This window comes from Erpetoichthys calabaricus, chromosome 16 (genome assembly GCF_900747795.2).
Source record: "Erpetoichthys calabaricus chromosome 16, fErpCal1.3, whole genome shotgun sequence".
NCBI classification, from domain to species: domain Eukaryota; kingdom Metazoa; phylum Chordata; class Cladistia; order Polypteriformes; family Polypteridae; genus Erpetoichthys; species Erpetoichthys calabaricus.
This window is the reverse complement of record NC_041409.2, coordinates 84,320,977-84,333,423: the sequence shown is the minus strand read 5'-3', so window position 1 is coordinate 84,333,423 and position 12,447 is coordinate 84,320,977. Positions and strand designations below refer to the sequence as shown.

The following is a 12,447-nucleotide window of genomic DNA, read 5'->3' as shown; positions in this document are numbered from 1 at the left end:
TCGAGGAATCGTGCCACGTGACCGTAGTGCCGTAACTGATGCTCCCTCACAGTGCAGGTAATGTGCCTCATTCAGGACTCCAGGAGCAACCGCTCATTCGACACAAAGTCAAACCAGTGGTACCCAAAGATTCTCTGAAGAGCCACAGTACCAAAGGAGTCCAGTCTTCATCTCAGGTCACTGGATAGCGTCCATGTCTCGCAACCATATAGCAAAACAGGAAGCACCAGGACTCCAAAGACTTGGACCTTCGTCCTTTTGCAGAGATATCAGGAGCGCCACACACCCCTTTCCACCAATCTCATGACCCCTGACTTCATAGGAAGAGTCACCAGAGACGTGAATGTCGGTGCTGAGCTAAGTAAACCACTCAACGAGGTCGACACTCTCTCCGCAGACAGACACACGGCTGATGGCCGTGCCCAAGAGGTCATTAAAGGCCTGGATGTTAGTTTTTATCAGGACACTCACAAGCCCAAACACACAGACTCCTCACTCAGTCTCTTGAGAGCCCCAATCAGAACCTCCATTGACTCTGCGAACATCACAGCATTGTCAAGATTACCAAATCTCTCTTCACCAACAGATACCCCACAGCTGCTGGACCCCATGACCCAGCCCAGCACCCACTCCATGCAAACAGTGAACAGAGTAGGAGCAAAAACACACCCCTGATGAACCCCAGAATCAACTGGGAAAAACACAAAGGCTCTGCCTCCACTCTGCACAGCACTCACAGTTCCAGTGACTTTAAAATGAGTTCATCAAGAACATGGGGACACCATTGAAAACTTGTTACGGGTAAATTTCACACAAACATTGGGAGGTTTTTCTTTACATAGAGAACCTCAGACACATGGAATAAGTGACCAGGTAGTGAGGTAGGCAGTATAATTTTAGGAACTTTCAAAACTAGACTTGATGTTATTTTTAGAAGAATTAAGTAGACTGGCAAGCTTTGTTGGGCTGAATGGTTTGACTGTGTCTAGACTGTTCTAATGTTCGAATGTTCAACCTCCACTAAGTTGTATCCAACAGGGGGTGTTAGCTCCCTTGTTGGAATAAGTTCTTTTTGTAATTGCGGCATGTTACATTACCCAAAACTATATAGATATAATGTAAAAAGGTGATATCCCTCCCTTAGTGATACGGCGGTAAGGAATAACATAGGAGAAATAACTTATCTTTCTTTAATGACGGTTTACGCGGCATAACAGATGAAGGAAGCCATGACAAGACCTTCGGGAGTGGGGGCCCAATGTATAGAGTATGCCATTTTCGTCGCTGCGTTGGAAGGATTTTCCAGATCGGAGGACGTTATCTCCCATCTGTCCATTGCCTTCAATGGTGTGCCGGGCAATGTTCCAAGGCTTTAATACTCTTTCTTCATGTGCAGGCCCCCACTTCGATGAATCATGTCATTCCAAACAAGGACATGAGAGGCTACAATTTCATGCTGAGTTTGACACGCAGAAATAGCATACAATGGTCATCAGTCTGACTGCCCATTTCGCAGTTGTCCTTAACTTGTCTTGCCTAGCAGTTCTTATATGGTGTGCTAAATCTGGCTTTGTGTTAGCTGTACATGTGAGTAGAAAGAAAAGTAGATTTATAAAATATTTTTGTACAGAGCGCAATGACATATTAAACATATAAACTTATTCCATAAGTGCATATGGGTAATAAGGTCATTACATCAGTCACATTAGCAGAAAACACAGGCACAATGAAATATAGTAACGTCATTAATACCTGACATTGGGGCAGGAGCTCTTGGACCCCGTGGACTGTTGCCTTGTGCAGTGTGCTTTACCCGCCTCAATCTGAGTTATTGCTGAATCAAGTTAAGAATAAAGAATGTCCGAATATCATCATTTAAAACCTGTTTTTTTATTTTCTATACTTATATTTCATTCATTAGCCTGTAATAAATATTGTCAGTATGCTAACCACACTGAATTTTTTAACAAAGTCTTCCAAACATTCAAGAGTACTGTACTGTAGAAATATTACATATTTTCTATAATCCATCAAATTGTTTCAGGTAATGTTTAAAACCTTAGGTCTAATTCACAATGGCATACAAAAGGATACATCCATCCATTTTCCAACCCGCTGAATCCGAACACAGGGTCACGGGGGTCTGCTGGAGCCAATCCCAGCGCACAAGGCAGGAACCAATCCCGGGCAGGGGGCCAACCCACCGCAGGACACACACAAACACACCCACACACTAGGGCCAATTTAGAATCGCCAATCCACCTAACCTGCATGTCTTTGGACTGTGGGAGGAAACCCACGCAGACACGTGGAGAACATGCAAACTCCACGCAGGGAGGACCCGGGAAGTGAACCCAGGTCCCCAGATCTCCCAACTGCGAGGCAGCAGCGCTACCCACAGCGCCACCGTGCCGCCTCAAAAGGATACATTCTAGTTTAATTCCATCACTTACAATGCATACTGGTAGTACTAATTAGAGTGATTACATGTTTGGATTTTTCCCCTTAACTTTGGTAACACTTTTTAAATTTGATTGGCTTACCATATTCACATTTGACATAATTATTCTATTTTTAAAAAAAAATTCTCCATAATTAGGCCAACACATTTAATAGTTTGCAAACGTTTCTGCTCAGAACTTTTCTCCTTTCTTAACAGGCAGCAATCAAACCAAAAGGCACCCTTAACGTCACAAACTGCTCAAATCCACACCAATTCTAAGGATGGCGTCAAATTTCCCATGTTATTCTTAAATACAGGAACCTCTAAAAAACAGCAGATGATTGTGTCCAGGAAGGAGCTTTAGCTCCCCAGATGGGCCACGTTCAAGGCTGGGAAAGGTAGTTCAGAAAAGGGCCTCCTCAAAGCCACATCGGCAACAAATTAACTACAAAAACAATATTTACCTTCTATTAAAGAATTTTTCAGAATACAAATCCACAATGCGGCTCTGCCACAACACCCCTCCCAAGTAAGAGATACACTGCAGTAAGCTGAGATGTTCTCAGTGCTCCATCTTCACCTGCTGCTGTTGCAGCCTGCAGATGTTTGGAGAGTGGAAGGTTAAGATGTGCAGCAAGAAGTCCCAGGATGAAATAGATCAGCAGATGTGGCACTCCAGTTTATATCCACACTCCTACATTTTAATTTAAAAACTATGTTTTTAAATGAAAACAGTCTCTATTCACACTAGTATTTTCACATAGTTTACCAAAGTAAATTGAAACCGCATATAATGCAGATGTTCGTCTACACTGGGCATGTGCACAATGATGGAAAAAATCCTTGAAGGGATGGTAACGTCACCAGCCGCAGGATTTTCTGTAATCTAAAAACTGTAGCAACTGGCATATTATTTACTTTTTGCACACGTATGTAGCATTCAAATAATGCAACTCACTAGCATACAGTTAACCAACATGACAAGCGCCATTTAAAGCAACTCCTTTGTGTCTGCTCTGCTGGAATACGGACTTCATCCAAGAAGGGTGGACATTTATGGAATGAGATGTTGCGATGAGCAGGTTCCAATCAGGGAAGGGTTACGTAATAAACACAAACAAATCATAGAGCGTTAAGAGTCTGCGTTTTATAAAGTCTGTGTTTTCACCCATTGACATTACAACACCGAGCCTGTGTTTTCAGAGAGTACAGTATTTGGTTCTGGAGAGCGTTTTCAAAAAATCTCTTTTTGCCGGGGTTAAAAAACACTGGGGTAGAGTGAATAAAAGGCAGAAACAGAGACTAATGTCTGCGTTTTTAAAAGAAAATGTAAAAGTGTGAACATGGCCTCGAATGCCAGTAACACTTTTTACAACTTTAAGATAACCCTGTTTGGATATAATAATTTGATCAGTGTTCCATTAGGAGCTTCATTACCCCCATGGTAGAATATCTATGGGTACAAAGTACTTTGTCAGCAGTTCTCTTGGTAGAGCCGAAGATGTACTGTCTCAAAGACTGCTAAAGCCTAATAGTGAAAATAAAAAGCAAAAGTGTAAAAGGCTAAAGCAAGCAGTTAACAAATATGACATAATAAGAAGAAATACTTACTGTATTATGTATAGGATAGATGAAGAACAATATTTCATAAGCTATAAGTGAAAAGCTTAGTGTATACACAGTCCACAGTGATGCCCTGATCATTAATTAGAGTTAATTCCTGCCAGCATTGATACCATACTGATACAGCGTTGACCAATTTGGAAACAGGCACAATACAAAACATGTGGTCATTGTGGACCATGAGCACCAACACTGGGCAACCCTGCTTTAACATCTTTCAGGTGAAGCCTTTAACAAATTCAGTGAAGCCCTGTGATCCTCCCTAAATGTTGCTACTGTGACGTCTTCAACATATTCAGTTCTCTTCATGTTTGCATAGCCCTCTTCATTAAACGCAGGCTCACATATCCAACTCTCTTTCAGGGCTTATTGGAATTGATGATTTGGGAGTGCCGGATTTTGGAGATGCAGTGGAGCTTCATCCTGGAGATGTCCCGGTGTTCTGGGCTTGTGGTGTCACAGGGATGGAAGCTGTAAAGAGCTGCAGTAAGTACTGAGTAAGCATGAGAATATTAAATCATGACCCACAGATGTCTTCCTGAATTCTCTAAAGTACATTTAATAATAATAATGATACAGTAATTCTTTACATTTATATAACACTTTTCTCACTACTCAAAGCGCTTTAGACAGTGAGTAGGGGGGCCCACTTCAACCACCACTAATGTGTAGCATCCACCTGGATAAGGTGATGGCAGCCATTCTTGCCCCAGTATGCTCACCACACATTAGCTGAAGTGGTGAGAGAGAGATAGCCAGAAGGAATAAGCCATGGAGGACAATTTATCGTGGACGTTAGGATACACCCTACTCTTTTATGAAGGATGCCCACAGAGCGTCAGGATCTCGGTTTTACATCTTATCTGAAGGACGGTGCCACTTTTACAGCAGTGTCCCTGTCACTGCACTGAGGCATTGGCATTCACATTCAGACCGCAGGGTAAGTGCCCCCTCCTGGCTCCACCAACACCTCTTTTGGCAGCAACCCAAGTTTTTCCTAGATGGTCACCCATCCAAGTACCGACTGGGCAAAAACATGCTTAGCGTTAGATGGATGACCTCTTCTGAAGTACATGTGGTATGGCTGCTGGCTAAGTAGAAGTTCAACATTTTTGAAATCAGTTATTTTTTTCATGTTCATGGTATATACATGAGTTTGCCATGGGAATGTGTGTTCTTAAGTGAAGCAGTTTTTATAAGTTTTAAAAAATACTGTGCCCGTTCTTGCTGTTTAAAATGGAGTCTATGGGGCATTGGTGTGAACGTTTGTGTAGGAGGCCATGGTAGTGCTGCTGCTTCATGGGTTTGAATATCACACCTGGTCATTCTTCATATGAGCACTGCCATGTACAGTAATCCCTCACTTATCGCGGGAGATAGGTTCCAAGGCCGACCGCGATAACTGAATTTCCGCGAAGTAGGGACACTATATTTATTTAATTATTTAACGTGTATTTGGACGTTTTTAAACCCTCCCTGTATTGTTTACAACCCACCATTTACTCTATTAATAACAGGGACAACTGCTAAGCAATATGAAATCAGTAGATAAGTTTACACTTACTGTATAGCGAAATACACGTAGCAGCTTGTAGGCGGTCATGACGTCGTCGACCTTGTTGCAAAGATTCCTAAAGCAGATTCCATCCAGACTTCTGCCTTATCACGTCCACTTGCAACTCGTTTTGCACCCTGGTTAAAGGACACTGCGGCCATAGATCTTATATGCTTTTCCTCCTTTTTAAATAAAAAGAATCGGTGTCCTGCAGCGGTGTAGCTGTTCCCTTCCTTCAACATATCCAAAACTTTTACCTTTTCTGCAATCATTTGCATCTTCTGTTGGTGCTTGGACACGGCCCCTGAAGCATTAGCACGTTAATGATGAATGAGTGAGATGAGACTTCCTGGTTAATGCAGCACTCCGTCGCTGAGCCAATCAGCAGCACACAGGAACTTAACTGCGTGCTCTGATTGGGTAGCTTCTCAGTCATCCGCCAATAGCATCTCTTGTATGAAATCAACTGGGCAAACCAACTGAGGAAGCAAGTAAAAAGACCCATTGTCTGCAGAAACCCACGAAGCAGCGAAAAATCCGCGTTTTGTATTTAGATATGCTTACATATAAAATCCGCGAAGTCGTGAATCCGCAAAAAATGAACCGCGAAGTAGCGAGGGATTACTGTATTCCTGAGTGTACCTGGGGTTCCTCTCCTTCCTTCCTTCCTTAATTATTTTTCTTAAATGCTGCCACAGATGTCCCATATGAGCCTGTCTTACAGGGGCACCTCTGGCCTTCACTCACTCTCCTGGCTGCATGTTCATCACAGACTGTAACGCAGAGAAGCCATCTCCTGGACAGTGTCCTGATGCAGCAGATTCCATCCAGGCCATCTGCATCTCACAGAAACCCTTACACTTCAGTGTTGCCTCAGATGCTGCAATCCAGAAGATCAGATCCCTGGAGCTCCTGATTGGGAATGACCCAGGTAAACAAACAGGAGACCACTCACAGAGACCATTTCTCCAGCTGGAATGCATTTCAGGGGCCTTCTGCCAAGAAAGAATTCCACTTTATAACAAGTGAAAATATCATGAAGGTTTGATATGAAAAGCTGAAGTTTTGAAAAGGCTGTTCACACAGAGCAGGTTGGTAACATATCCACACAAACAAACACATGCACTGCACACATTCTGAAACACAAAATGAAGGGTCAACGTGGGACCAGAGCCTATCTCTGCAGCATTGTGCAAAAGGCAGGAAGCAACCCTGCACAGGACGCAAGGCATATTAAAATATGCGTATAATTTCCTGATTTTGAAGTATTGTTACTGTTTTACATTTGTAAATATATGGCTTCAGAAAAGAGCTGTTTTTAAGGATAAATAAATTGAAACCTAAATGGAGAGTGGTACTTTAGGGACATTCAAAACTTGACATCTTGTCATTTTGAAGAAGTTAGGTGAGCAGGATTGGTGAGTTAATGGCCTGAATTGCCTTTTTCTCATCAAAACTGAACTAATGTTGTAAATTGAGGTCCTATTATTTATTTACATCTTTTCAGGACAAAGGGGAATCCAAGCATTGTTTATCCCGGATGAGCTGCTCAAGGCCTGCCTGTCCATGTCTCACGCTAAGTCAGTTCTCATCACCACTGGGTTTCCCACTCACTTTGATCAGAACCCTCCAGAAGAAACAGATGGTCCACTAGGAGCCCTGGCCATGGCTGCCATGCTGCTGGCACTGCAGAAGGAGGTTTCTATTGTGACAGATCTGTGGGCCCTGGATATGTTTAGAGAAGTCATCGCAGATGCAGTAGAACAAGGTATGATAGATAGATAGATAGATAGATAGATAGATAGATAGATAGATAGATAGATAGATAGATAGATAGATAGATAGATAGATAGATAGATAGATAGATAGATAGATACTTTATTAATCCCAGGGGGAAATTCACATACTCCAGCAGCAAAAAATATTAAATTAAAGAGTAATAAAAAATGCAGGTAAAAAACAGACAATAACTTGAATAATGTTCAACGTTTACCCCCTCTGGTGGAATTGAAGAGTCGCATAGTTTGGGGGAGAAATGATCTTCTCAGTCTGTCAGTGGAGCAGGACAGTGACAGCAGTCTGTCGCTGAAACTGCTCTTCTGTCTGGAGATGACACTGTTTAATGGATGTAGTGGATTCTCCATAATTGATAGGAGCCTGCTGAGTGCCCATTGCTCTGCTACGGATGTCAAACCGTCCAACTCTATGCCAACAATAGAGCCTGCCTTCCTCACCAGTTTGTCCAGGCGTGAGGCATCCTTCTTCTTAATGCTGCCTCCCCAGCACACCACTGCGTAGAAGAGGGCACTCGCCACAACCATCTGATAGAACATCTGCAGCATCTTACTGCAGATGTTGAAGGATGCCAGTCTTCTAAGGAAGTACAGTATGTAAAGTATGGTCTTTCTTTGGTAGGACCAAGCCCTTTGCTGTGGCTTTTACGGGCCATGGGGCTAAGCAGCTAGAAAGTAGCACTGTGCCCTATCATGCAGTACTGAATCAAGCTTTGAAAATCGTCATCTACCTTTTTTGTTTCTGTATTGTAGTTATCTCAGTGTGTGCTGGTGGTGAAGTTTAACATGTAATCCAACTGTATTTTGTTCATCAGGTGTTTTAAGGAGTCCAATCCCCCTTCTGAGCTTCCAGGAAAACAGCAGTGAGTCAGCCCTGAGGTTCTTGTGTTATGATGGAAATTCCCAGACTCCCAGGTAACAAGGATAACTGGTTATGAATGTTTATATCCTGTAGTGTCATAGGCAGCCCATGTAAGAGCAGCTAGGTACCCCACCATCCCATAGCGGCTCAGTTAGCTCTTACACATGCTAAACTAATATATTTGAGCTGCACATAATTAAAGTGTTGATAACTATAGTAATATATGGGAATACTGCTTATTCAATTACTGTAGTTTTTGTGTTTGACAGCTAAGATTGTCTCATTATCTGTCATAGGATTTTGTCCAAATTGTCCTGATGCCTGTTCATATATTTTTTTTATGTTTGTTGGTTGTCAGATATTTTCACTAAAGTAATTTTTTGTTTCTGAATGTTTGTTCATTTTTCTATTAAAAATATCAAGATATTTTTGAACAGTCATTCATTTTTTAAATTCTGTGTAATCCATGGCAGTTACCAATCCCAAAAAAGAGCCCTAGTCTGTCACACTCCCACAGTTATTCATGCTGGGCCAATTTATAGTCCCTGTGAACCTAACGCACATGTCTTTCTCATATGGGAGGAAATCTGGAACAGGCAATGGAAGGTGAGCAAGGTCCAGTCAGTAACTGAGCCTAGATGTACATCCTGCAGGTGTGAAGTAACTACACAAAGTAATGCAGTACCCTGTGATGCCACAGAGCTCAATATGTTTGTAAACTTTAGTAAGTATTTAAATGTCATGGACATCCATCCATCTATATATTATATATATCTATATATATATATATATATCTATATATATATATATATATATATATATATATACTGTATATACAGTGCATCCAGAAAGTATTCACAGTGCATCACTTTTTCCACATTTTGTTATGTTACAGCCTTATTCCAAAATGGATTAAATTCATTTTTTTTCAAATTTATTAAAACTAAAAAAATTGAGAAAGCACATGTACATAAGTATTCACAGACTTTGCTGTGAAGCTCGAAATTGAGCTCAGGTGCATCCTGTTTCCCCTGATCATCCTTGAGATGTTTCTGCAGCTTCATTGGAGTCCACCTGTGGTAAATTCAGTTGACTGGACATGATTTGGAAAGGCACACACCTGTCTATAAAAGGTCCCACAGTTGACAGTTCATGTCAGAGCACAAACCAAGCATGAAGTCAAAGGAATTGTCTGTAGACCTCCGAGACAGGATTGTCTCAAGGCACAAATCTGGGGAAGGTTACAGAAAAATTTCTGCTGCTTTGAAGGTCCCAATGAGCACAGTGGCCTCCATCATCCGTAAGTGGAAGAAGTTCGAAACCACCAGGACTCTTCCTAGAGCTGGCCGGCCATCTAAACTGAGCAATCAGGGGAGAAAGGCCTTAGTCAGGGAGGTGACCAAGAACCCGATGGTCACTCTGTCAGAGCTCCAGAGGTCCTCTGTGGAGAGAGGAGAACCTTCCAGAAGGACAACCATCTCTGCAGCAATCCACCAATCAGGCCTGTATAGTAGAGTGGCCAGACGGAAGCCACTCCTTAGTAAAAGGCACATGGCAGCCCGCCTGGAGTTTGCCAAAATGCACCTGAAGGACTCTCAGATCATAAGAAAGAAAATTCTCTGGTCTGATGAGACAAAGATTGAACTCTTTGGTGTGAATGCCAGGCGTCACATTTGGAGGAAACCTGGCACCATCCCTACTGTGAAGCATGGTGGTGGCAGCATCATGCTGTGGGGATGTTTTTCAGCGGCAGGAACTGGGAGACTAGTCAGGATAAAGGGAAAGATGACTGCAGCAATGTACAGAGACATCCTGGATGAAAACCTGCTCCAGAGTGCTCTTGACCTCAGACTGGGGCGACGGTTCATCTTTCAGCAGGACAACGACCCTAAGCACACAGCCAAGATATCAAAGGAGTGGCTTCAGGACAACTCTGTGAATGTCCTTGAGTGGCCCAGCCAGAGCCCAGACTTGAATCCGAATGAACATCTCTGGAGAGATCTTAAAATGGCTGTGCACCGACGCTTCCCATCCAACCTGATGGAGCTTGAGAGGTGCTGCTAAGAGGAATGGGCAAAACTGGCCAAGGATAGGTGTGCCAAGCTTGTGGCATCATATTCAACAAGACTTGAGGCTGTAATTGCTGCCAAAGGTGCATCGACAAAGTATTGAGCAAAGGCTGTGAATACTTATGGACATGGGATTTCTCAGTTTTTTTATTTTTAATAAATTTGCAAAAACCTCAAGTAAACTTTTTTCACGTTGTCATTATGGGGTGTTGTGTGTAGAATTCTGAGGAAAAAAATGAATTTAATCCATTTTGGAATAAGGCTGTAACATAACAAAAGGTGGAAAAAGTGATGTGCTATGAATACTTTCCGAATGCACTATATATACAGTGATCCCCCGCTATGTCGCGGTTCAGCTATCGTGCACCCGCTACATCGCAGATTTATTATTATTATTATTATTCGCTTCGCTCGCCCACCCCAGGGTTTGGTTTATCAGATAAACAATTTAAAGAGATTGTTATTTTCATGGGAATTGTTACATATGCATTATTTTCATTTTTACTTTAAAACTTTTTTAAAAACAATATTTGTCCTTTATTTCCTGCCCCGGGCGTGGTTAAATCTCTCTCTCGCAGGACTTCTAACGCTGCTCGTGTTGTGAAGGGGGGGTCTGAACGCACGCTAAAGAAATGTGATCGGTTCAGCTGCTGTCTTGCTGCTGCTGGCCAGCTGTGTGTTCTGCTTGTCGCGCTTTGCGTCAATCCCTTAAAAGCATGTACAGCAGCTGTCCTTTGCCACTTTGCGTCTCTGCTGTTAGTGTTCTGAAGGAGAAGCAGAAGGAGAAGGAGAAGGGGGGGCGGGGCTGAGGGCTGAATGCACGCTAAGGAGAAGCACTCAGATCATCTGCTGGCTTGCTGCTCTTGGCAAGCTGCATGTTCTGCTTGTCGTTGTTTTCAGAGCTGGGAGCACCTGAAGTGTGACTGACAAAAGCATTCCAACAACTGCTAGGTAAGATGTCTGTGAACTTGTTACAAGCAGAACACGCTGTAGCGGGGCCACATAGTTAGTGTTGTTAAATGTCAGTTCTGAGTGCGTCTCATTTCATTGTCCCGTTTGCTGTTTGTATGTGTATCAGTTAATGCCGTCCCCGTAAAAGGGGATGGATGATGGAAGGAGACCACAGCCGCAAACCTGGAAAACGCCTGTTCACGATTAATCAATTACTGCCATCACAGGACTATTTAAGCCAGCAGGAGGAGAAGGAAAGGAGAGGAGAGAAGGAGATTTTTCACATTCACAACCACGAGCCATCTGTACCTGTTATATTCCACATCACGCATTTCCTTCCAGTTTGTTTTTCTATCTGCCGGACTTGTTTCAAGAACCTCATCACGAGAGACCCCGAGGTCGGAATTAATCATCCACCACGCACCGAGGATTCACGGTGAGTCTGCTCCATTTTGTCCAGGGAAAATCAAACGACTCATTTTTCGCTAGTTCAGTCAACCGCATTCAGGACAGTGTTTATAACTGGACTCAAGTTCACATTAATTTCCGTATCATTCAATTTTTGTTATTCGTGTTGTGTGTTTATATGTTACAGGGGCAAGGGAGGGTTTTTGTTGTATTTATATTTGGTGGTGTCTTGTTGTTGCTGGGGTGAAGGGATATTTATATCTGTTTTCTATTTTTTGCATGTCTTGTTATTTCATTTAATACATTTAATCCGTTTAATTTTACATTCTGCTTTTGTGTACTTATATTTACACCGTCGATTGTGGGGAAAAGTTTAATTGGTTAGAAGTACGGCTTGATAGTTAGATTCTTTCTCAGTAAATTATCCAGGCCACAGGTCTTGGAGGTGTAGCTGCCGGCTGGGTAAAGGGGTCGGCCGTTACAACACAGCTCGCCCCCCCCCTTAACAACGCAAGTTATACGTCCTGTGAGAAAGAGATGTAACCATGCCAGGGTAGAAATAAAGGACAAGTATTGTTTTTACAAAACTTTTAAAGTAAAAATGAAATTAATGCATATGTAACAATTCCCATGAAAATAACAATCTCTTTAAATTGTATATCCGGTAAACCAAAGCCGGGGGTGGGCGAGCGAAGTGAGCATGGGGAGGAGCCCCCTAGTATATACAGGTATATATATTTTCA

At 42.5% G+C, this 12,447-nt stretch overlaps 1 protein-coding gene across 3 annotated transcripts in view; it reads left to right on the top strand.

The window, feature by feature from the left end:
• Nucleotides 1-12,447, top strand: part of LOC114667178 (D-glutamate cyclase, mitochondrial-like) — a 71,246-nt gene that overhangs the window by 29,473 nt on the left and 29,326 nt on the right. For all 3 annotated transcript variants that reach the window (XM_051919769.1, XM_051919770.1, XM_028822374.2), the window contains 4 exons: nucleotides 4,430-4,552; nucleotides 6,346-6,552; nucleotides 7,129-7,389; nucleotides 8,230-8,329. In XM_051919769.1, coding sequence (XP_051775729.1) covers nucleotides 4,430-4,552; nucleotides 6,346-6,552; nucleotides 7,129-7,389; nucleotides 8,230-8,329 — 691 coding nt within the window. The remainder of the gene's footprint in view (nucleotides 1-4,429; nucleotides 4,553-6,345; nucleotides 6,553-7,128; nucleotides 7,390-8,229; nucleotides 8,330-12,447) is intronic.